At 44.9% G+C, this 24754-nt stretch overlaps 1 protein-coding gene across 1 annotated transcript in view; it reads right to left on the bottom strand.

The window, feature by feature from the left end:
* RAPGEF5 (Rap guanine nucleotide exchange factor 5) overlaps window positions 1-24754 on the bottom strand; it is a 259477-nt gene that overhangs the window by 7717 nt on the left and 227006 nt on the right. The window contains exons 19-24 of the mRNA XM_055124161.1: window positions 22252-22374; window positions 19387-19565; window positions 15666-15756; window positions 12313-12363; window positions 11460-11547; window positions 5793-5857 (exon numbers count right to left, since the gene is read on the bottom strand). Coding sequence (XP_054980136.1) covers window positions 5793-5857; window positions 11460-11547; window positions 12313-12363; window positions 15666-15756; window positions 19387-19565; window positions 22252-22374 — 597 coding nt within the window. The remainder of the gene's footprint in view (window positions 1-5792; window positions 5858-11459; window positions 11548-12312; window positions 12364-15665; window positions 15757-19386; window positions 19566-22251; window positions 22375-24754) is intronic.

Below are 24754 nucleotides of genomic sequence, written 5' to 3'. Positions count from 1 at the left end.
ATGTGTCACTCTACTGGAGGAAGACTGTCCCTTCTGAGCGGCCTTCTGCACTAGGGAGGCTCCACCCACCTGCTGCTTGCACACGAGTCACTAACTTTGCTTCCTAACCGCTGTGGACCTTTTCTCCTCCTCGAGCTCTGTGTGAACCCAGCATCCACTATAATTCATGCACAGGCGCCCAGGTATTTGTAGGCGGGATGTCTGGTGGACTCAAAGCCCCAAGCATCTTAATATGATGACAGAAAACATGATATTCACGAAAGACACACTCTTTACAATATTGCTTTCTTGGGAACACAGCAGGTAGGGTGTTTGCCTTGCCCCTGGCCCACCCGGATTTGATCCTTGGCACCCTTTCTGGTTGCCCCTGAGCACTCCAGGAGAGACCTCTGAGTACAGAGCCGGGAGGAAGCTCTGAGCAGCACTGGGTGTGGCTCCCCCAAACAAAACAAAGCAAACAAACAAACAAATGAAAACACTGCTATCATCAGAGAGACCATTTTCTGTTTGTAATTAAGTCTCTCCTGTTCTTCCATCTTCTACTTGGACTCTCTTGAACATTCTCTCTGGTCTCCAGACAAGAGTCTTGGTAAGCGTGCATTGCTCTAGCCAATCCCAGACCTAATGCTGTCATCCCTTCGAGTCTCTTGCCTCGACCAGGTTGAGTATTTAGGGTGTTTAGGATGAAGCAAAGAGGGCATTTAGGACAAGACTGTGACTGTACTCTACTGTGGCCCCTCAAATACGATTCCCAGAATAAATCTCCAAGCACTTTTGTTGCCATGTTAGTCCTCCAGACTCTATAGATACATTTCTTTCTTTCTCTTTCTTTCTTTCTTTCTTTCTTTCTTTCTTTCTTTCTTTCTTTCTTTCTTTCTTTCTTTCTTTCTTTCTTTCTTTCTTTCTTTCTTTCTTTCTTTCTTTCTTTCTTTCTTTCTTTCTTTCTTTCTTTTTCTCTCTTTCTTCCCTCCCTCCCTCCTTCCCTCCCTCTTTCCTTCCTTCCTTCCTTCCTTCCTTCCTTCCTTCCTTCCTTCCTTCCTTCCTTCCTTCCTTCCTTCCTTCCTTCCTTCCTTTCTTTCTTTCTTTCTTTCTTTCTTTCTTTCTTTCTTTCTTTCTTTCTTTCTTTTCTTTTTGTGTCACACCCAGTGATGCACAGGGGTTACTCCTGGCTCTGCACTCAGGAATCACTCCTGGCGGTGCTCAGGGAACCATATGGGATGCTGGGAACCAAACCCGGGGCTGGCCGCATGCAAGGCAAACACCCTACCCACTGTGCTATTGCTCCAGCCCTACTACTTTGTTTCTTATCAAGTTCCTTGGAACAGGATCCTACCGTAAGAATCAGCTTTCTTATTATTTGTTTGGGGGCCACATCTGGTACTGCTCTGGCCTTACTCCTGGCCCTGCACTCAGGGATCACTCCTGGCAGAAATCAAGGGACCATATATGGCACAGAAGATTGAAGTTGTATCACCCACAAGCAAATCAAATTGCTTTACTCACTGTGCTATCTCTCTGGTCACCCAACGTTCTTTTCTCTCACTTCCTCCAAACTGTCCCAGCGGGGTCATCATCTCTTATGCGCTGCGTACCCCATCCCAGAACTACCCATAGATGGCAAACCTTTACTAAAATATGGCTAAAGGAACACTGCTAATGTTAAAAACAATTTTACCCCCAATCCAGTGGAACAGTGAAGATGCTATTTGAATGTGACCTACTTATTAAAGTGTTCATACAGCTGTGTTCTTATTGTATTTCCACTCAGTTGTGGAAAATGAAAGAGGACAGTAATTAGGGTGGTAACTCACATGGCCTTTATGGAGGAAATAAGGCCTGACTCATGTCTGTGAATGGACTCTTCAGTCTCCTTCCCCCCAGTTCAGCCCAGTTCCCAGCCCCCCTGGCTGTTTCAAGTTGTGGTGTCTCACTGATTTCTGTCGTGCCATTCTGCAGCTTGGGACCCAGTGTGGCAATGACGCAGGAGGTCTTCTCTTTAGGTGTTCTGAAGGGGGCTATGGAAGATATGGTGAAGATGATGCTCTTTATATCGAGGGAGAAGGGGAAGAGGGGGGAGCATGTGTTTCTCTGTTATTTCATAGATGGAGCAGCAGGATTCTCTCTCTTCTCAGCCCCAGTCAGAAGCACTTCTGGGTCTGCCACGCCTGACTTAATGTGTTTGTCTGTATCCACCAGATAAAGATAATACTCTGAATTATCTGCTCGCTGGCTTAAGCTAATATCCATCACAAGAAATTGGCTTCTCCCAAGTTAATTCGTTTAGGTTCTATTGGCTCATTATTGTGAGAGATGACCCTGATTTAGCTTAAGTGAAACCATGTTCTTTGCTAAGAAACAAGCCTTGAAGATACTGACTCTACTTGGAAGTTTGGTTTCTTCCCTGGCATCCAAGAATCACAGATGGTTTCATGAGAGGTTAAATGGATTTTTGGTCTCCTGGGGGGGAAAAATCCAACTTCACTCTGTCTTGTCCATGTGAGAAGGGGCAGCAGGAGGAGGGCTGGGTCATGACTGTCTGCTAAAAGGATCAGGGACTTACTAATGCCACAAATCTGCTGTCTATGGAGGTGATGTGATAGTGCTGGTGTGTGTGTGTGTGTGTGTGTGTGTGTGATATACATTCAAATGCACCGCACTAGTTGTGTGTGTACATGTCTAAGCGTGCTTTTGGACATCTTTTCGGTTTTAGGCCACACCTGTGTGTGCTCAGGACTTACTCCTGGCTCTGCCCTTCAGGGATCATTCCTGGCAATGCTTAGGGGACCATATGTGATGCCAGGGATTTACCTGAATCGGCCATGTGCACGGAAAGTCCCTTAACTATCTTGCACTTTAACTATATCTGTACTATCTTTCTTACTGTGGCTGTCTTTTCAGTGAAAATTTTTGATAAAAATTTAAGTTAAAAATAAAATATATTGGGGCTGGAGTTATAGCTCAGTGGGGAGGGTGTTTGCCTTGCATGCGGCCAACCCGGGTTCGATTCCCAGTATCCCATATGGTTTCCTGAGTGCAGAGCCAGGAGTAACTCCTGTGTATTGCTGGAAAAAGCCAAAAAATAAAAATGAAAGAAAATGTTTTCTTTAGAAGTTTATACATTTATTATATAAAGCAGGCTAGTTTTAAAATCTTCCTAAAAGCTTAAGGTGCATATAGTTTTTAACCTAAAAGGACTATAATTTAGATACTCTCTATTTATGTCTCTGTGGTTTACACGAAGCCTTGGGCTGGGTGAGCTGCACTGAAAGGCATCTGCTGGCTGGCTGAAGGAAGCAGAAGACCAGAGACGAAGCTGGGAGTGAAAGGAGGGTGGGAGGGCTCCTCCCATGCTCCCTCCCATCCGTGCCCGTGTGCTCACTCACTTCACGTGTTTCTTGCACTATCTGAGAGGAAATGACAATGTACTTAACCAAGTTCAGTAGAGAGTGAGGGTGAACACCCTCTTGCCTCTAATAACAGGCAGACAGCAGTCAGCCCAGCAAAGGTACAACAGTTTCCTGGCTCCACCCGCGTGAGGCGGAGGGGACTGCAGAGGGCACGTCATTTGGCACGACACACCTCACTCCAGGTCTGCACCTGTGTTCTCCAGAGCTGACTTCTCCCTTCCTCCCTTTCCTCTTCTGTCCTTTCCTTCCTTTCCCCGTGCTTAGCTGTGCTCCGGGAGCACTCCTTGGAGTTCTGAGATCATATATGGTGTCAGGGCTCCAACTGGAGTCAGCCGCACTCTGGATAAGTGCCTTACTCCTATTCTATCTCTCTAGGCCTGGCTTGGTTTTCTCAACAAGAGGTGTTGGCCAACGGGTGAAGTAAAGAGGTCGAAGGCTCTTGTCTCCTGTTCTTACAGGCATCTTGTGAATCCCAAGCAGCAGCCAGCATCAACCTGCCCGGAGATTGTAATAGCAGAAACCCAGTCACAAAGCAACACAGGCCCAGCTCTAAAGTATAGAAACGAGCAGCACTTTGGACAAGTATCTGCTTCCGCGGTGTGAGTTTGATGACAGTCTCTGAAGTAACTTCTCCGACTGAGAGCTGCCAATGCTGCTCCTCGGCCACCTCCCTCTGTGTGGCACCTGACGTGATCCCGAGGAGCATTCAGGCAAAAGCCAGAGGCAGAGTCTCATTTGGACTCATTGCAGTGTATTGTTCTCTGGTAACTGTCCACCATCCCTGCCTCAAGTAACCTTCTTTCTGTCTCTCAGGGAAAAGAGGTTCATTCCCGAGAGTTCGAACAAATCCATGACCCTGACTAAAAAGGTCACTCAAAGGTCAGGCTTTATGGGCAGGGGTCACTGGCGTTATTTTTACCCACAGAGGACAGTCTGTTCAATGACGTTAAGGTTCACCTGTCAGCCAAATCATTCTTTCTGTCATCAATGGGCCTCTCTGTTTTCCTTCTGGTTTTGGGGCCACATTCGGCAGTACTCAGGGGCTACACCTGTTTCCATGCATAGGGTACCATCTTGTGTCAGGGGTGAAACCCAGGGTGTCTGAATGCTAAACAAGTACTCCAGCCTTCAGTGCTATCTCCTGGGCCCCCTTTTTGAGGTTTTGTTGGTTGCATTGGTCATTGGGTCTCTTCAGAACATGCGATTCTATTCCTCAGTTCTTTCAGGCACAGCTAGGAAGGAAGCCTGGACAGAGGAAGCCTGGAGAAATGGCTCAGCCTGCTGGCACATGCTCTGTTACCTGAATAACACCCCTGAATTACACCAGGAGCAGGAGTAGCCCCTGAACACTACTGGCTGTGGCCCCAAAAAAAACAACAAAGTTTAGTGGTTAGGACGCATGCCTGGGGTGCAACCATCCGGGCTGGACCCTGGCACCACAGGCCCCCCCAGCACCCTTGGGGACAGCTGTGCTGCGGGCTGGCCCAGGTAACCCAGCACTGCTGCCTCAGGTCTCTGTACTGAAGAGACAGCTCAGTTGGCCGAGAATGGCCAGTGGGGTTCCCAAACCCTCCTGAGCTCCCAGGAAATGCGGAAGTAATCCCAGAAGAGGCATTTCCAGAACTTGTAAGAGAGGACCAATGAGTGGTCCCAGGAGAGCAGAGAGCAGGGAGCACAGTGCTCAGAAGCTGAACCATTTTTCAGCAGGTTGGTCTTTCCCCTCACCTAAGACCCCACACACTAGACAGCGTCCATCCAAGCCAGGGGCATGATCAGTCAAACCTGAAGGAACACTTTTCCTTGTGCTTGGAAAGCGGGCAAGGTGCTAACACGGTGCCCCACCGGTGTGACTCCTTCTGATAGGAACATGGCAGTTCTCTTACTGGTCCAATAAAATAGAAATAGAGGGGCTAGAGTGATAGTTCAGCAGGGAGAGCGCCTGCCTTGCACACAGCCAACCTGGGTTGATCCCAGGCATCCCAGTGCTAGCCGCTGAGCACTGCCAGGAGTGATTCATTAGTGTAGAGCCAGGAGTAACCCCTGAGCATCATCTGTGTGACCCCAAAGCAAGCAAACAAAGCCTAAAACACACACAAAAACCAGAAATATAACTATTTTGACAATATTCAGTGATGCTAGTCTAATAAAGTTCTACTGGAAAGGGGGAAAAAAAAAGCTTATGTCTATACTTGGTCCTCCAAACTGTGTTGGCACACTTATTTTCACCTGGACTATGTTTCATTGGCCACCTACAGCATGCAGCAAGGAAGAAACTGGGAAACTCAGTGGAGAGTCATCTACTCTCTGAAGCAGGAACAGGAAAAAAGCAAAAACTTGAATTTTCCTAACTGGTGGGAAAAGGAGAAATGATAAAATTTTACATACCAGCTTTTCGAAATTGACAAGGTTATCCAAAAATGTTTTATTTCCTTCATGAATAAATGTGACATCTGCAAAGGAAAAATATATGGACTTAGCATTAGGAGTGGATCATGAGGTAGGTCTGGAGAGACCTGGATCAAGTCAAACTTATTAAATTTTCTGCAACATTATGGATTATATCATATATCTTACAAAGCAACTTGAGTCTGGGCCTATATGGCAATACCATACAGACGTGCTCCCATTCTGTGGGAGATGGCATTACAGCATCCACACAATCCACACAATTCTGTATTAGCAATGCAGTGTCTCATCACATATTCAGTAATATAAGCTAACTCTGTTCTAGAACTTAATTGGTCTGTTATATTTTTAGGCCACAACATTGAGCAGGAAGAAAAAAAAACCACTGAATACCCAGCAAAAACTGAATTTTAATATTTATGGGTTTGCTTTTCAATCATCCCTGGGAAAGAGTTTATTTAAAATGCTAAGATTTTAATGCTGAAAATTAGATTTTTTTTTTGTTCTCAAGGCCAATTCCTAACAAGGTAACAAAAAATTGTGAAGGATTGAAGTTCAGATGGCACAGCAGGTAGGGCATTTGCCCTGCATGCAGCAGACCCAGGTTCGATTCAGGGCACCACGTATGGTCCCAGGTTCCTGAGTGCAGAGCCAGAAGTAAAGCCCTGAGGAGAGCCAAATGTAGCCCACCCCCTGCCCACCCCCACCCCCCACTCCCAAGCGGGCAAGGAAAGAGCAGGCTTGAAAAATGGCAAAATTTTTGGTTGTGGTGAGAAAGCAAGCATAACTGGTGAAATATGGCATAAGGAAATAAGATGCAGGTGCATTTTCAGAGAAAGGGAAAGTTACAAGTTATAGCTTGGTGTGCGCCTTCTGGCACTTACAGTGACACAAGGCGGGTGGTGAGCACACTGTGCGTGCATGAGGCGCCAAGTCCAATCCTGCCCCTCCCTACCCTTCCCCAGCCCCAGAGAGTAGCCCTGACGGTTCACAGCAGTGCTGGGCCTGACCGCTGAGCTGTCAGGCTGGCCCAGTTAGGTCTTGTATTGTTGGGAGTGGTACTGGCGGCTCCCTGAGCACCACTGGAGAAACTTTCAAAATAAAGTGGCAGAAGATATGCCACTTAAAAATAAAAATCTCCTTCTGGCTGTAATAAACAAGAGTGCTTCTTCAAACTAGGGATTTGGGAGTTAGTCACAGCCAAGAGCAGTTGTAGTTCCGAGTGGTGACTGATAAAAATTCAGAGCAGACAGTCTGCAGCACCAGGAAACTCTGGCTGGGGAGAATCCAAGGAAATATACCTCAGTTTGAATAGCGTGCAAACAAAACATGTTTTGCATATAGCCTGGAGAGCGCGCGCACACACACACACACACACACACACACACACACACACACACACACACACACACAAACCCCATTGGAATATCTTGTTAAAATAACATGATCGGAAAGAGGGAAAAGAACAGCTTAAGACTGCTATAAATAGAAGGGGAAAGCATTTGCATTTAATCAAGATGTTGATTTTGCTGGTCCCTATAGAAAAATAATGAGTGAGGAATTTCAGAATTGCCCCTAAACACGGGGCTGCACAAACTCTGAGTGCTCACCAGGGGGCGCCAGCAGCCCTCCCCCGAGGCAGCCCTTCTGCACAGTTTCCTACAAGAACTGTAAAACTATCCCCTTGAGGTCCCAGCTGGGAACAATGCATAGTTAACTGCACCATTGTCTGACAAACTCTGGTTGTTTCACTCTCTTTGGTGTTTCTGCTTCCAGAAGACCACTGAAAGCTCTCGCTGTGACAGGACATTTAGAGAGCAGTTCACCCAATTTGCTTTACCTTCTTTCTGGACAAGCAAACAAAGCAGCATCTACACAAAACATGGCCTAAAACTTCCTGTGCCTACGACCTCTCCGAGAATTCGGATTCCCAAATTCTCTTGGGCACTTGGTCCATGTCCCTGGGTTGGTCAACAAGGTTGCTCGGCTTCTCTTTCGGTTCCCAAGGATGAGGCAGCCGACAATATCGACGAATACATGCGATGAACTCCTTGAAATCCTCACAGGAGGGGAGGCTGTGAAGATGCTGCGATTCACAATGGATGCAGTGCTGACCCAAACGGGCTCAGAGCCAAGATTCAGACCGGGAGCCAGTTTCCCTCTCACCCTGGCAGCCCTCTGCTCTGGCCATGGACCCCTCCAGCTCCTTAGAATCAGTGGCTTGCTGCTCTGAGGCCTCTCTGGGCCCCTGCAACTTTTATTTTGTAGTGTCGGGGGATGGGATCACATGGTGGCATGTGTCTCCTTGGTGGCTCCCTAGCCCTGCCGCCTTGGCCCTGGACATGGTCTACAGACCTCAGCCTGCAGGACACAGTCAGGCCAGCACAAGGGAGATGCTCCTCTGATCCGGCAAATGGGGGCGTAGGAGAAGAAGGGGCACGAGAATGGGAAGGGCAGGAAGGGAGGCTGGAAGGCACCATCCAGGCCTGGGAGAAGGGGCTCAGGACGCTGTGGTTTGATGTAGCTGGCTGCCTGGCATGTGAATATGAAGGACTGTGAGAGAGACAAGGAGGTGATGTGGGCTTAAAACCTGAGATCTGATAGTACAGAGGCCAGGGCACTTGCCTTGCATGCAGTCAACTTGCCCCCAGTACCACAGATGGTCCTCTGAGTACCACCAGCAGTGAACCTTGAGCACAGATCCAGAAGAGGAAAAAGAAAAAAAACTAAAAAAAAAATGGGACCGGGGCTGGAGCGATAGCACAGCGGGTAGGGCATTTGCTTTGCACACGGCAGACCCGGGTTTGATTCCAGCACCCCATATGCGCCCTTGAGCACCACCAGGAGTAATTCCTGAGTGCAAAACCAGGAGTAAGCCCTGTGCACTTATCGCCAGGTGTGACCCCCCCAAAAAAAATCTGGGACCTGGAATTTATGTGAGGCAGATTCACAGCGTCCATCCAGCGGGTCCTGTACAGATGCGGCCCAATGGAGGAACCTGAACATGCCCCAAACACCTCCTGCCGCAGGGCTGTGGAAGGCAGGGCTGTGTTTAAGACACAAAAAGTGAAAGGGAAGGAAGGTGTATCCCCAAGGCTCTCCCTTTAAAAATTCCCCCTGAAAATCTGCAGCAAAGGGCTCCACTCTAAGACACACAACCAACCACGTGGACTCAGTTTACCTATCGTCCGAGGTTTCTTGGCTATTTGCTCTCTTGGGAGGGGCAAGCTTTTCCAAAAGATGCCCAAGACATAGGCTACTCAGGGGCTTTTGACGTTTTCTCTCTGCTCAATACCCTTCCAACACTCCCTTAGGATTTCCACTCATGCCCTTCTGAGCTCTGGTGCATGCACAGAGAGGGCTACAGCGAGTATAAAACTTAGGGCTGGAGCAATAGGACAGTGGGGAAAGCACCAATCCTGCATGTGGCGAGCTGAGGTTTGATCCCGAGCACTGTATATGGTCCCCTGAAGCATGACAGCTGTGATGCCTGAATACAAAGCCATGAGTAAACCTGTTGTGACCCCTCCCCTGTCCCCCAGAACAAAATGTTAAGAAACTCAGCTAGGAAACAGAGGCTGAAAGAGCCCCAGGTTCTGTGCTGACTTGATCCTCTGCACGTTGACATGGAACCAAGTAGTTCTTCAAGAGTCAGACTTGGGAGGCCCCATCAGCTCTAACACATTCAACTGGGTCTCATTTCTCAACTGGAAAGCTACTCACAATAGGAGGGACAAGAAAGGAGTGAAACCAGTTTTCATTCAAAAGTCACTTACTTTAAAGTAGTTGATTGTAACTTTTAAAATAATTTTGTGGTTATTAAAAAAACCCTAAAAATCTAAGAAGGAATTGTTTTCATAATGTCTTATCTTGGGCATGACAGGTTAAAAAAAAATTTATCCTATTTTTCTTTGCAAACTGTTCCAGACAAAAAATGCTAACTTTAAATGGGGTAGAGTACAAATGATATTTATTTTTATAATGACAAAAATTAAAACAAAGGAAAATTAAGTGCTTACACTCAAGAAGTCTTTTAATGAAAAAAGAAAGAAAAATGGTTTAATTAACTAGAGCAAATGAGTAAATGTACTTTCAGAAGAAGAAAAGGAAATTTGTTTTGCTGCCAACAAGGAGGTCTAGATAAACTCAGTAGAGCAGAAAATTGCATCCAAGTTAAAATGTAAGTGTGAGACACTTGACTGCATGAAATATATTTTGGGGAAAACCAAGAAAGTTCTGCTTATACCAAAGCCAGTTAAAAAACCTTGCCAACAAAGTTTTCTTTACTTTAAAAAAGTGTCTCCCATTATTTTTCTTCCTAAAATCAATTATTTCCTTCAATCAGGCCACATTTCCTAATTTTTTTACTTGTGTCTAAATTATTCTAAGAATTACTTCCCACCTGCTACTCTCTCTAGTTGAAGATGTTTTATTTTGCAAACTAAAGTCATATGCTCAAATAAACTTACCTTAGAGGTAATTAAACATGAAGGGTCAAGTGGGCATTTAAATTTCTATTTTGGCATTATAACCTCTCATTGTATCCATGTACATTTTGGCAACCCCTTTTCTACCTGAATGAAATTCTGTGTGTCTCTCAATAGTTCTGATATATACTCTGGTTTCACAGAGATTCTGAATATACTCTAGATATAAACTAAACAAATAGTTGCAGAGATGTACAGCAACTCATAATTCTCCAAACTGCTTGCTCTCAAGGGAAGTGGCAGAGAGAATGTCAGATTTATGGCTACAGGGTGGGGAAGCTGGCAATAGGGGCCCTGAGGGAGGAGGGCGGATCCATAGCCAGTCTAATTCATAGCCAATCCAGTGGAGCCAGGCCAATCTATAGCCAATCCAATGAAACCAGGCCAATTAATAACCAATCTAGTGGAGCCAGGCCAATCCATAGCCCACAGAACAATTCCTGTGCAACTTGTTTTCAGTATCTCACTGATGAGTCAGGAAGGATGAAAGTGTATTCCTGTAAGATGTCTTGGAAGAAATCAAAATTGGCCAAGATACATTCCCAAATCCCTTTTCCCTAGAAGCATGTGGGTGGGACTGAGTCTCAGGACTCTAGGCTGATTAAAGAGAACTTCCTCTTCATGAACCCCATTCCATTTAAAGAGACCACTGACATCTCCCTCATCATCTTATAAACATGTTGCTGGAGCAATTACTTGGTGCTCCACAGGAAAAAGGTCAGTCGGCCAAGTGCCAAGGTAGTGTCAATACTATTCCAGCTGGATCCCCCTCCTGGAAAGAAGTACATTCCCAACCAGTCACATTTGGTTTCTTGGTGCCAGTCTTATTCTTGGTGGAACTAAGAGGCTATGACACAAAGAAAACAAATCTGTTCTTAGAAGCAGAGTGAAATAGATACCCGGGGGTTTCTGAGGCCACATTTTGGGAGTAAAAGAATCATGCTCTGGTGAGTGCTCAAAGACAGGGAAGCATTTTTGAGGTCCCCCCAATTATTTTGATTTTGAAAAGCAACTGTAGGCAAATAGTGTTAGATCAGCATGTCAAAGACCACTTTTAGGAAGTGTATGGAAAGTCCTCTCTTTAGCCCCGCCATAGTTCGAGTTGATATATGGAACTGGAAGATGGAATTACATGGCATGAAAGATGGAAAATCATTACCTTTCAGCAATAAGGGCATGAAAGGGATTTTTGGTGGCTTCATCTTTTTGAATGCATCTCTGTAGGCTTTGTGATTCAGGGAAGGATCCTGCAGAAGGAACCAAGCAGATTACAATATAAAGAGAGAAAGAAAAATCAATGTGCCACAGAAACAATTCTAAATCCACTTTTGCTATACAATTTGAACATGATTTAGATAGATAGAGGTTCTTGTACAGAACAAAGTAGATAAAGGTTTCCTAGGAGAATAAATTCACTAAATTAGGGCAGGAAATGGAGGCAATGAATGAAAGTCAAGTTATTGGTTTACAATAAGGGGAAATGACTGCAAAAGAGAGAGACACCTTTTGATTATGCTATTATTTCCCTCAAATAGGCACTTTCATACAGTTTCCTCTGCATAATTTCTATCAGGAGGTAACCCCAAAGCCTTTTGTTAGACACAAAGCCCAGAACATTACCCTCATAATGCACAGACAATGCAGAGGAAACAAAAGCACACCATTTAATTGTGCGCTGAAAAGAAGCGATGTGTTCTGCATCTAAAATATAGAAAGAGTGAAAAGGAAGGAAAAGGAGAAAGACTACTACAGTTGATACCCCTTGTATATTCATTTATGCAGGGAATGAACATTTCACAGGCAGTGAAATAGAGTACTCTTAAAAATCGGCCTTCTGAAAAACCATACTAAAAGGATAATTCTCACAAACTTTTCCTGGGGCGAGGAAGAAGCAATAGCTGTCAACTTCCTTCCCTAACTGAGAAGCAAAACTACTTTCACAGTCAGCGTGTACAGAGAAATTCAACGCCAGCAATGCAATTGCTGAGTCCCCTGTGACATCAGCTACTTACCGTTAGACTTTCAAGTTCAGAGAAAAGTTTCTTAAATTTCCCAGGGATTTTCTAAAAGCAAACAGAAGACAAAAAGGAAACGCTCAGTGACTCTGAGGGGCCGCAAGATGAGTCTCCACTGAGTGGTGCTCACACATGAGTCACATTTCTGAACATAAATCTTCTTGTCATCGCATTCTGCCTTGATTGCTTTCCATCACACAATTTTCATCGTCTTTTCATTAAGGCACCTTCCTTGGGAATATTGCTAAAAACAGCTTAAAATCAGTGATGGACATACGGTTCAGGGAAATGTCTGATTAGACAGGCCCCACCCTGGTGAGGATAACTTCATAAACGCTTGGGTTTCAGCTCCAGAGCTACCTTTGATGAATGCTCCCACCTTTGTAAACAGTCTTGCTGAGTGAGAAATAATGTCAGCTGACATGTGATTTTGTGGAAATGATATGATTATGTTTCACAGCAGAGGGCTAATGAGAGAGAGAGAGACCCTGAAACATGCTAAGTGGGGATGCTGTGCCTGAGTGGGTAAACATTGCTGAAGAACCAAGATGGACCCCTGCCCTAAGGCGCCATGGGTGATGAGGGAGGATGTTACACATGTGTCATCCTCCCAGATAAAAGTTCAGGTCTCAGTGACAAGGGCTTGGTATTTTTCCAGTCTGCCTTTAACGTGGTCCTGTGAAGAAAAACGAATGCCTTCCATGGGGACGCTATATGCAGTGATGGGAATCTGAATTATGGGTCTGGCCTTTTCCAGCTGGGTGGCTAGGTGGGACCCTCCAAGCCTCTCTGAGGCTCAGTGAAAGAGGAACCTCAATTTCCCCTTGACAGCTGCTGTGAGCAGCTCCATTTTAGCTGCACATTTTTAACATGCCTGCCAGCTCCTGGGCTTTCTGAGAATGGGAAGTGAACAATTTCCCAGGATCATAGATTCTACCCCAGACCTTAGGCTCACAGAAAATGGAGAGATAACAGGCAGTACCTAGGCAAACCTTAAATAGATAACCGAAAAGACCTTAAATGATCCAGACTGCTCGGTCAAATCCTCACATTCTGTGTAACATTCTTGTCACTTGACAACACAAAGACCCAGTTTTTCTTTTAAAACACAAAAAAACACCACAAAATGAACTGCATTTAATTTAGTCCTAAGCCAAGGTCCTCCTCACCTGGGAAGTTTCTTTGTCTTCTACTTTTCAATAAACTTTGCTAACTATGCATCTGAGCATCTTTATTACTCATTATTTTCAATGCCGAAATTACTGAAAAACCTGGGAATTGTGGTCAGACACAGAGAGTGCCTGTCACTGCTCTTGTCCATTCGTAGAGAATTTATGAAAACGACACAGTTCATGGCTGGTGCTTCACAAATTACATCTATAAACACTAATTTCAAAGTTTTGGAAGAAATTGAGGGATTTCCCTCCTCTCCCACCCAAAGCAAATGAAAATAAGGAGGCAACCCCTATAATAATTAAACATTTTTAGAGATTAATGCTTTTCCTTGAGGCAACCCCTATAATAATTAAACATTTTTAGAGATTAATGATTTTCCTTGATCATTTTGAATCTGAACCCTGTTTCTCAGAGCAAACAATCAGCTTAATCTGTTTTTTTAAAAAAATAATACTGAGGGATGGGAAGGAAACTGGGACACTGGTGCTGGGAAATTACACGGGTGGAGGGATGGGTGTTTGAACACTGTATGACTGAAATGCAATCATGAACAATTTTGTAATGCTCTATCTCATTGTGATTCAATAGAAAAATAAAAATAAAATATAAAATATAATACTGTCACACAGATACACAGGTACTGGGAAATGTGAATAAAAAAGATAAAATGTCACATCTGCAACTGATTGCAATTGTTCTCGTGTGCTAGGTGACTCGGTGTGTTGGACAGTCCACACAAATGTCCCAGCGGCACCTCAAATTGAACACATGTAAAACCAAACTGCTATATCCCTAGTGTTGGCAGTGAGCCAAACGTGGCCTGGTGCTTGCTTTTGTAAATAAAGTTTTATTGAAACCTTAATGCGTCTATTCATTTATATATTAATATTGGCTGATCTTGCTTTACAGTGCCAGAGTTGTCACTTGAACAGAGACCACTGAACTCTAATGCCCTGAAAAGAGATGTAACGTGACTCTTTACCCAAAAGGCTTGCTGGCCTTTGTTCTAGTTCCTTAAATCTTCTCTCCTATGTTGCCCCTCAGGGGTCCAGAGGCCTGTGAGCACCTTGCCTGGCTGGGATGCCCACCCTGATCCCACATCCTCAACCCTAAGTGACTTCACACCTAACTTCCAAGGTTCTGCTGCTCAGGGCTTCTCTCACTCTTCTTTTTTAAAAAATTTTTTATTAGTGAATCATTGTGATGTACAGTTACAAACTTATGAACTTTTGTGTTTGCATTTCACTCATATACAGTGATGGTTTACCCATCCCTCCACCAGTGCCCCAAGGCAGAATGTGTCCTTCCACTTGGTCCTGTGCTGAGCACACTTGGTGGAGTCCTCAAGCTGTTCCGCCTGAAGGGTCACTCTCCTCTGCAGGCAGCTGCAGCAGCAGCCCCCACCCCTCAGTGTTCCCCCCCCCCTCAAATCCAAGCTTCTTTCCAGTTTTGACTCACATTCCACTCTCCTCCAGCCAGTTTGTTTTCCTCCTACCCTGATCAGTGGCAGCATTTTATTGCCCATTTCTTTTCATCCTTGAAAGTGGGTGCAGGTCTTGCTTTTGTATAGGGGGTGGGGTGCGGCTTTTCATGTCCTTTCTTTGGAACTGGGATTCCCTTTTCATCGGATTTTGACCCTGACCCTAAGGTAACCATCAGGCATTCCTTCAGAGGAGCTGGCCCTCACACAAGCACATTTCTTCTTCTTTTTTTTTTTTCTTAATGGGGGTGGCGGCACACCCAGCCAGGGTTCAGTCCTAGTTCTGATCTCCGGGATCTCTCTTGGTGGGGGCTGAGGAAACCCTGGTGGGGGCTGAGGAAACCCTGGTGGTGGAGGGCTGGGGATCGAACCCAGGTCAGCCAAAAGCGAAACAAGCACCTTACACACTCACTCTTCTATCTCTCCAGCCCCCCAGGCTGTATCTTTTCCATCCGTGTTCCAGAAGCATTTTGAAGAACATTTGATCAAAATAGTCTCTGCTAACTTGACACAATAAAGTTCTACACATTCCCCTTATTCATCCTCCCCCCACCCCCAGCACTTAGCTCATTTACACCATTTAAACCCACCTATCTTAAATAAAGAACATTTGCTGGAATGTTGCTCTTTGATTTTCACCACCTTCCCTGCCCTCCCCCCCACACTCCCCTCTCAGGGGAACCCCCAGGCTCACCTCCCAGGTCTGTGACAGTCGGCTGACAGAAGCAGTATTGAGACCCATCACAATAGCAAAGAAGGAATTCAGGTTCCGCTGGGCTTTGCAGCTGCGGGATAAAAGAGAACAGAAGGCATCGTCCTTTCAAGAGATGATTCACAAAAGATGAAGCTGAAAAGACACTCCCAGGCCACAGAGTTCAGCCCCAGACCACCCCTGGGGTCTGCCCTTCTGTGTTCTTAAGCAGGAACACAACTCCAAAGGCTTCATCTCCTTCCTCACCTTTAGGAAAGGATCTGTGCCCCACGCCCCCCTGCACATTTCAAAGACGCCTCCTCTTTAATCTCGTCTGTCTGCATTTACCATGTCAGTTCCTGGGTTTTTGCATTTGGTTTGGCTCGCATACACCACACTCTCCTAAGAGTCCCGCACCCTCTGACTCAGTGGGTTAAGAAGCCACTAAATGAAGACTTAGCTTTTAGACAGACAAACCTTTCTCACTTCTCAGAACTAAGTCTCTGGTTCCGGTTACAGTTAGACACGCTTTCCTAGCTACAGCAGGAAATACTTACTGTCTTATGTCTGTACTAAAATAGGGCCTACAGTCTCCTGTCAGGCAATTCCATATAAAGATAAAAGAAAATCAAATGCAAAATAAGATCATGTTCAGTTCCACACACTCCGGAAGACTCTTCATGTTTGTCTAACCCCCATCACGCCCTTCCACTCTGTAGGTCAAAATTCCACCAGTGTTCAAAGTCAGTTGTGGGGTGCAGTGAGGAGCTTGGGCTTCCAGGTCAGACAGAACAGGCACCCCAGACACCCCCCTTTTCTGCAGCACATTAGAAAACAACTTCTTTGAATGAAGCAACCTTAACTTGGCGATTAAACATGAAAGGACTGAATAGTGGGTGAGCTGGCACACAACACGGGCTCATGCAGCTTCCCTCCTGAGCGCCACCAGGAGCCTGGCGTCTCCACCAATGTCCAGTTTGGGACAGCACCCCTGCAGCTCTGCATCTCGAGTTTTCATTTTCAGTTTCCCTGCAGATTATGGAGTCTCTCCCCATCCTCACCCAAGGCTTTATAACACTCCAGCAGGGGCCACAGTGACAGCACAGTGGGTAAGATGCTTGCCTGGCTCAGGGCTGACCCAGTTTTAAACTCCGGCACTGCATATGGTTCCCAGAACCCTGCCAGGAGTGATCCCTGAGTACAGAGCTAGGAATAAGCCTTGAATAAACCGGTTGTGGCTCAGCCTTCCCCTACTTTTCCCCCAAAAAAGAAAAAAAGACTTTTTTTTGGGGGGGGAGACATGGTTTTATTAGTAATCAATATAGCGGTTTCTTCTATCTATTCAGTATTATTTTTCTGGTCATTTGAAATCTGGGCATCTTCTATATAATTCTCATCTTTTTATGTTTAAGTTCCCTCTACACAATTTTCCTGGTTCATCTATAACATCTGAATTCGAAAAAGAAAAAGTAACTTTACATAGACACACGTTCTCCAAAAGACAAATGGATCCAATAAAAATATTAGCCACTGTTCCCGTCTCGACTAGGCTGTGGCCAAGGTTCATTCATTCCAGGGAAAGAATGACACTCACTCACTGGACACTAAACATTCCAGTTCAGCAAGGACTCCTTTGTCTGAGAGCAAGGAAATAAAATCCACTGGATCCACAGGGGTGGGGGAGGGGATGGAGAGAAAGAAATGAATATGCAAATGGATGCCTGAGGCGCAGCACACACTTGCTGATCATGGAAATTACCTTTTCCCTTGGTTATTCCTACCACTGTGATGATACAGGAATTTAACTGTATGGAACAGAGGAGGATACAGGAAACAAAGCAAGAGCACTGAGCTATGTGGTGCTGATGTGTAAATCCACTATCCTAAGGACAGAGAGAATCTTACATTGGGAACCGTGTTGTAAGGCATCATTCGACCCTTAAGGCTATTTGTTTCATTCCCAAGTAATGAAATCAATGTATTAACTATTCTTGTTTGGGGAGTTTATTAACTCATCCAGCAGTGCTCAGGGATCACCCCTGGTGGGGTTCAAGGGACCATATGGGGTGCTGGGGATTGAGCTGGGGATAGTGGCATGGCAGGGAAGGGCTGGAGAGATGGTACTGCAGAGAGGAGTTTGCCTGAATGTGGCTGATACAGATTTCATCCCCAGCATCCCATATGGTTTCCTGGGCACTGCCAGGAGTTCTTCCTGAGCACAGACCAGGATAAGCCCTGAGCACCACCGGGTGTGGCCCCCTAAAAACAAACATCCGATAAAAATGGTGCCAATCTCTGGATTCCAATACAGCCCAGTGAAGGAACCCCAACAAATAAGTTTTGCTTTTTGGTTTATTTTCTGGTCACTCCTGTCATTGCACAGGGCTTACTCATGGCTCTGTCCTTAGGGATCATTCTTGGTGGGGTTCTGGGGACTAAATGTGGTGCTGTGGATCGAACAGGAGTCAGCTGCATGTAGGGCAAATGCCTCACACACTGTATTATCTCTCTAACCTCTAAATATCTAAGTTTAATAGCACTATTGCACTGTGGTCCCATTGTTCATCAATTTGCTTGAGTGGGCACCAGTAATGTCTCCATTGTGAGACTTGTTGTTACTGGTTTTGGCATATCGAATACGTCACGGGTAGCTTGCCAGGCTCTGCCATGTGGGCGGGATACTCTCGGTAGCTTGCCAGGATCTCCGAGAGGGACGAGGAATCAAACAAGGATCAGCTGCATGCAACGCAAATGCCCTACCCGCTGTGCTATCGCTCCTCGGCCTTTTGGCTAAGATCAAGTGTAGACTAAGTTTAATAAATGTAAAAAAAGGGTTTTACAAAACAGCAAACAAGCATTGTATGTGTGTGTGTGTGTGAGAACAAGAGCAAGAAAGAGACAACAAAGGTGTCTGAGGGCTGTGGGGTGAATTTGTAAGTCAGGACAGTCTCAGGAAGGGGGAAGTAATTGATGCGATTGTGAAGAAGGACAGCAATTTGCTGGGTGAAAGTGATCGCTCTAGGCCAAGCCAGAAGAACTCCTTCGAGTGCATGGGAAAGAGAACCCTTTGGAGTGGCTGCAAAATGGACTGCATGGGGGGTGGTTGGGATTGGGGGTAGGGGCAAGAGGGTGTGAGTTTGCAAGTTTCTACCATGAGCCTCAAGGGATCAGCATTGATTTGCAATAATCCCCGTTCCCCCCTCCTGGCCTGTGTACTCAAGGTACAGCAAGGAGTACCTTGCGTTGCTTGCATTGGCGTTTTGACATTTACTTTATACGAGAAACACTTCAAGCGCAAAGACATATATATCCAAGATGAAATCTTTCCTTTCTTCTTCCTATTTCCCTTTTGAGGTTCCCTGGGGTCAATCAAACCCAGGGCCTCAGACATTCAAAGCCTGTACTCTGGGGCTGGAGCGATGGCACAGCCGGTAGGGCATTTGCCTTGCACGTGGCTGACCCAGGTTCGATTCCTAGCATCCCACATGGTCCCCCGAGCACCGCCAAGAGTTAATTCCTGAGTGCAGAGCTAGGAATAACCCCTGTGCACTACCAGGTGTGATCCAAAAAGAAAAAAAAAAAAAAGCCTGTACTCTATCTCCGGCTAAGACCACAGACCTTGCCAACCATGTGGTCACTTAACTCAGTATTACACTTTCTCAACTCCATCTGAGGCAGAAAACATTTCCTCGTGAGGAGAAACAAGGGGATGCCAGGCACTTACTGAGCCGCAATTTTGATGAATTTCTTCACCAGCTGCACCCGCTTGCCCAGCTGGCTGCAGAGGAGAATCTCGGTGGCCACCCAGAGCTGGACTTCATTGCACCGCTGGAGCAGAAGGCTAAGGTTCACCGTGTGCTCCCCACTTCCCTGCCGGCTGAAGGTGAAGTAGATCAACTCTTGCTGAAAGAAAATGGATTTGGGTGATGGGTTAAGAGCATTTATTTAGCATCCTTATAAAAGAGTTGTTACTGGTACCCACTCAAAGAAACTGATGAACAACAGGATGACAAGTGATACAAATGATAAAAGAGTAAAACTGGAAGTGGACATTATAAATCGAAATCACAGCTTGATTCAGACCCAAATCTCCCCTAATTTGTTCCACTGGAATGCCAAGTGGCAATCCCTAGGATCTGTAAGTATGCGCACTTGACTCTCACAGGTCACTTCTCTGGACCAGGGCTTCTTACCACTTTTTTCACTTGCCACTCCTTTTGATGTAGGCAGGTTGATAGGGAAAGGCCCTGGACAATGAAACTGGTCAGCAAAACTTCTGGGAGGAAAATTCCAAGGCAGATCCACTTTGTGAATATGGATAAGATCTTGAGCAGTGGACCCTGAGGAGATTGGACCCCTCCCCATGAAGGAAATTCCCTGAGTTCCCTCAGACTTCTTCCTCAATCCAATCAACTTTAGTGATTCGGCCCAAAGAAGACCATCACCATTCCCAACCTCCCTGGTAACCTCCTTAGCAACGAACTTTTACCTCGGAAGAAGCCCCACAGGGGGCAGGTTAGAGAAACCCTATAAAAACCACATTGAAAAAAGGAAGGGCGTGCATATGCTGCCCGAGCCCATGTGCTGCTTGCACCCACGTGGCTGAGCACATGTGTCACCCGCATCTACCCTCTTGAGATGTGTATTTTCATGCTTTCGTGTCTAGTGCTAGGATGTGTAGGGGCTCTATTTGCCCTTGGAGAAGCCCCTGTTCTCTCTTGAGTGCGTTACTCTCTCTCTCTCACTTTCTCTCCCTCCACACCTTCAAAAATCCTCCAAATAAAATCTATTTACTTCACTGCTTGTCTACTCCTGAAATTTCTTTCTGTGAGGTGAGACAAGAACCCAGTAACCCTGGGTCCCAGGTGGCAGAGACAGTTGGCGAGAAAGTGTCTTTCTCCTCCTCGCTTCACATAAGTCACCTGTGGGGCCCACTGACATCACGTTCTACCTGTGAAATATTTTTTGGGGGGGGCCATACCTGGTGATGCTCAGGGGTGCCCCCTGCCTCTGCACTCAGGATTAAACCTGGGTTGGCTGCATGCATGGCAAACTTCCTACTACTGTGCTATCTCTCCAACCCCTTGCCTAAGAAATGTTTAAAACAACCCTGAGCGCATATCAGACAAGTGATACGAGTGATATATATGTATACATATACATATAAAATAGGACTAACAATCATTTACTGACAAATCATGAAGAACTGTGCTTTAAAATACATTTTTTAAAAAGTTATCTGACCCCATATAGGATTGTGACCCACAGTCTGAGGAGCTAGACCCTAGACAAGGGTTCCAAGAACTTCCAGAGGACCATTTTTCTGGGACCTGGTTCTAGAGTTTCTGACGTAGTGGGGTCTGTGGTGAGGAGGGGAAAAACATAATTTCTTTAAACCCTCAGATGTTGCTGCTGCTGTGGATCTTGGGAATTCTTTAAGAACTGATAAGGGATTGACAAATCATAGAGAAAGAGAAAGAGAAAGAGAAAAAGAAAGAGAAAGAGAAAGAGAAAGGTCACAATTTACTTGTGCAAGTAAGACCAGTTAGTGCCAATCTGGGCCAAGTGATGCAAGGAAGAGCAGGGTTTTAAAGGGAAGGAGGGCTTGCATGTGTGCATGCATGTGCATTACAGACGTAGTCCACATTCCCCAACCACAGAGGCATGGAAACTCATCACTCTGTCACATATCCTAAGTCACAAGTCATTTAGTTTGAATGAGTTCACTATGTGCTCAAATTTAGATCATAATGTTGGGACTTTTTTTTTACAAGAAAATCTGAACACATTTAAAAGATAATCCCAGGTGAAAGCAAAGCACCTAAATGGGCATGAGTTTCATCTTCAGAAGGAAAGGCAGTTCCATAATGAAAAGTGTCACTGCATGGCAAAGCAAGCGTGACATATGGTCGCAGAGAACTGTCACATTTTTCACCTCCTGATTCCTGGAAGCCTTCCCAATAGCTAAATTTATAAATTGTTGGTAGCACTCCCCCCCCAATTTATTGTTTTATGAATGCTCTGAATTATTCTTCGGGAAGAAGATGATGGATGCAGACATTTTGAAATAGATCTTAAACATTTCCAGAAGCTGCTTCAAGTTTTGCAGCATAAAATTAGGGAATATCCTTTAGAGAAATAATATGCATGTGTATATACAAACATAAATGTTTCTTGGGTAATTAATATAAACTTTATAGAAAGAATGGCAATATTATTAAAGGTTTCATATATGAAATGACTCATCAAAGCTTCATGATAGTCATCAATATATCTTCATATTCACAGGTATTTACACAGACAAAAACATAGCATATTTATGCTGAATTACACAGTATATGGTTGTAGGCAGAGTACAAAGAGTCTGATTTTTCTAGGTTTGGGTCAACCTTTTAATATACTGAAACATGGTATCCTAAATATGTGCATATATATCATATATATGCACATAAAATAAACATTTGGTTTTAGAGATACATATATTACCAGATGATAGGTCTTTGAAAAACCCAGCCATACACATAAATATTATCAAACAAGAATCCACAGCTAAACAATGGTAGCATTTATCTTTTCACTCTGTACTTACCTCGTGAATTGAATTGAAAAGACTCCAATCAAAATTCATTAATTCTAGAGCAAGATCCCAAGTGTTCATCCCCAAAATCCTCATTGACCTTTGCTGTGATTCCTCATTTTCTGCAAACGGGTTCTAAAGCGACAGAGTAAAAGGATTTTCAGAAATTTCCCCAATTTCTGGCTGGCAGAGGAAGGCACCGAAAGCTCAGATCAGACAAGTAATCTTGTCTGAGTGCACTTAATATTTCCCCTGGTCTGTTCACCTTCAGTGAGTTGCAGCCAATTTAGGAAACAGTCTTGGAAACAGTAGACTGTGATCAATGACACTTCACTGAGTTAGCCTGCCTTCCCCTACACACACACACACACACACACACACACACACACACACACACACACACACACTCAAATCTAATTATAAAATACTGCCCCAACAGACAGCATAATGAAAGCAAAAGCCCTGAAATCACTTTGGCTTCTGGTAAGAATTAATGTGCCAGCGGGGTTAGTGTAAAAACAAACAAAAGAAATGTCATGGTGTGCTTCAATAAAGACAGACATGGCTTTTACAGGGAATATGCTTAACCAGTCTCATCCCACACACACATTTACAACTTTTATTAAAATGCCATGAAAGCAAAAAAAAAAAAAGGAAATAAATTTTCAGAAAATCACTCCATTGATATCACTTCAAAGGCTATTTTATATATCAATTATTTCTCCTGCAGAAGTAAATATGAATTTGGTAATAATACTGCCTGAAAAAATCTAGCATGAAATTATTCAATGCCACCATGACTTTAAAATCAATTGTCGCAATGAAAATCACAAAAAAATCGTCATCATGGCCAAGAAGTTAGTTCAAAGGGCTAGAGTACAAGCTTCTCATGAGTGGGCCCAGGTTCAATCTCCCCACACCCCGTGGGCCCCAGAATACTGTGGGAAATGTCCTCCAAGAACCAGGCTGGGAGTAGCTCCCTGAACACAGAAAGCAAATAAGCACTTGGCATCTTTCCAAAAGAGCTGATATTTTCTAATGAAAATAAATGTAAACCCTCCAGTTGAGCAGTTGGACTTGAATAGTTTTTGATGTTTTAAGATAGTGAATGGCTTGGGGCTGGGGGTGGAGGCGAGAATGAGACTTTGAGAAAATAAATATCATGGAAGGATGAAGGGAATGGTTTAGATTCCAAATATTATGCTCAGTTTTTAAATTATGAAGCAAGTTACTTGCATTCCGGAAGTTTTATTTACACTTACTAATGGGCTTTCTAGTAAAAACAAAACCAGTACAGAAAGCCTGGAAGGAAAAGGCTGCAGTATGACTGATGAGATTCTTTCTCTGAAGGTTAATAGAGTTTAGTGAAGGCGCTGCGTGGCCCGGCTCAAATGGGGCTCAGAGCAGGATGCTGTTTCTGTCCAAAGGGTCTGAGAAACCCGAGGTATTTTGAGATGTGTTCAGCAGTGATTCCAGAGTCCGCAAGAGGGTTCTATCAAAACGGATGCTTTTCCATCCTTCTGATTAGTTGTTCTTTAACTGGGACCACCTCTGGCAGTACTGGGGTGGGGATGGGGCAGCCTGCAATAATTATCCTGGCAGGGGTTGGAGGACATAACTCAACAGGCTGAGTGCTGGCTTGCCACTGGAGGCCTGGATTCAAGCCTCAGATGTTCCCTTAGACCTCTGGAACTTCCAGAAGCCACCCCCTACCCCTAGCACCAAGCTGGGGTATCCCCTTAGCAACACTGGCTGTGGCCCCAAACCAAAACCAACAAGCAGCCCTCAGTCCAGTCCTGATGGTCAGGTCCTTGCTTGACACCGGAAGCACAGGGGTTTTGGGGCCACACGGTTCTGCTGTAAGATGGGGGTGCTCTGAGGGCTGGGGGCACTAAATGCAGCACCTTGCTAGGTATCACTTTACTATTTGAGCCATCTCCTTGACCCCTTATTCGTTTTTTAAAATATAAAGTTACATATCCTTGATAAATTAAAAACCCAATTACACTTCTTAAAGCATGTTCAATAGGTATTTTTTCCTTATGTACAGATGTATACATATTGCATTATGGTGATTATGGATGATTAAAGCCTTTCAATTGAAGATAAATTATTTTGGGGGGAGCACATCTGGCAGTGCTCAGGGATCACTATCAGTGGTGCTCAGGGGACCACAGGGAGCATCATAGATAGACCCTGGGTCAGTCTCAAACAAGATTAGCATCCTCCACACTATACTATCTCTGTACACAACAGAAGCATAAAGTTTCTTTTTCACTTGGTTCTTTATCCTTTTTATTTTTTTCTTAAACAGAATGGGTCCCCTTGACATGGGCCTCGGGTTATTTAGCTTGCACTCTTTCACCTCCAACGAGTACTACAGACTTCTCTGTCCCCACAATTCCTGTTCAAGAAGACAGACTAATCTCGTGCACAGAGAGTGGCACGAGCAGCTTCACGTGCCAGCCTTCCCCTACGATGTCCCATTCCAGCTGAGATAAGCGTCCTCTCCCTC

Source organism: Sorex araneus, chromosome 1 (genome assembly GCF_027595985.1).
Source record: "Sorex araneus isolate mSorAra2 chromosome 1, mSorAra2.pri, whole genome shotgun sequence".
Classification (NCBI taxonomy): domain Eukaryota; kingdom Metazoa; phylum Chordata; class Mammalia; order Eulipotyphla; family Soricidae; genus Sorex; species Sorex araneus.
The sequence above is the reverse complement of the archived record's forward strand: the minus strand, read 5'-3'. Positions and strand labels throughout refer to the sequence as shown.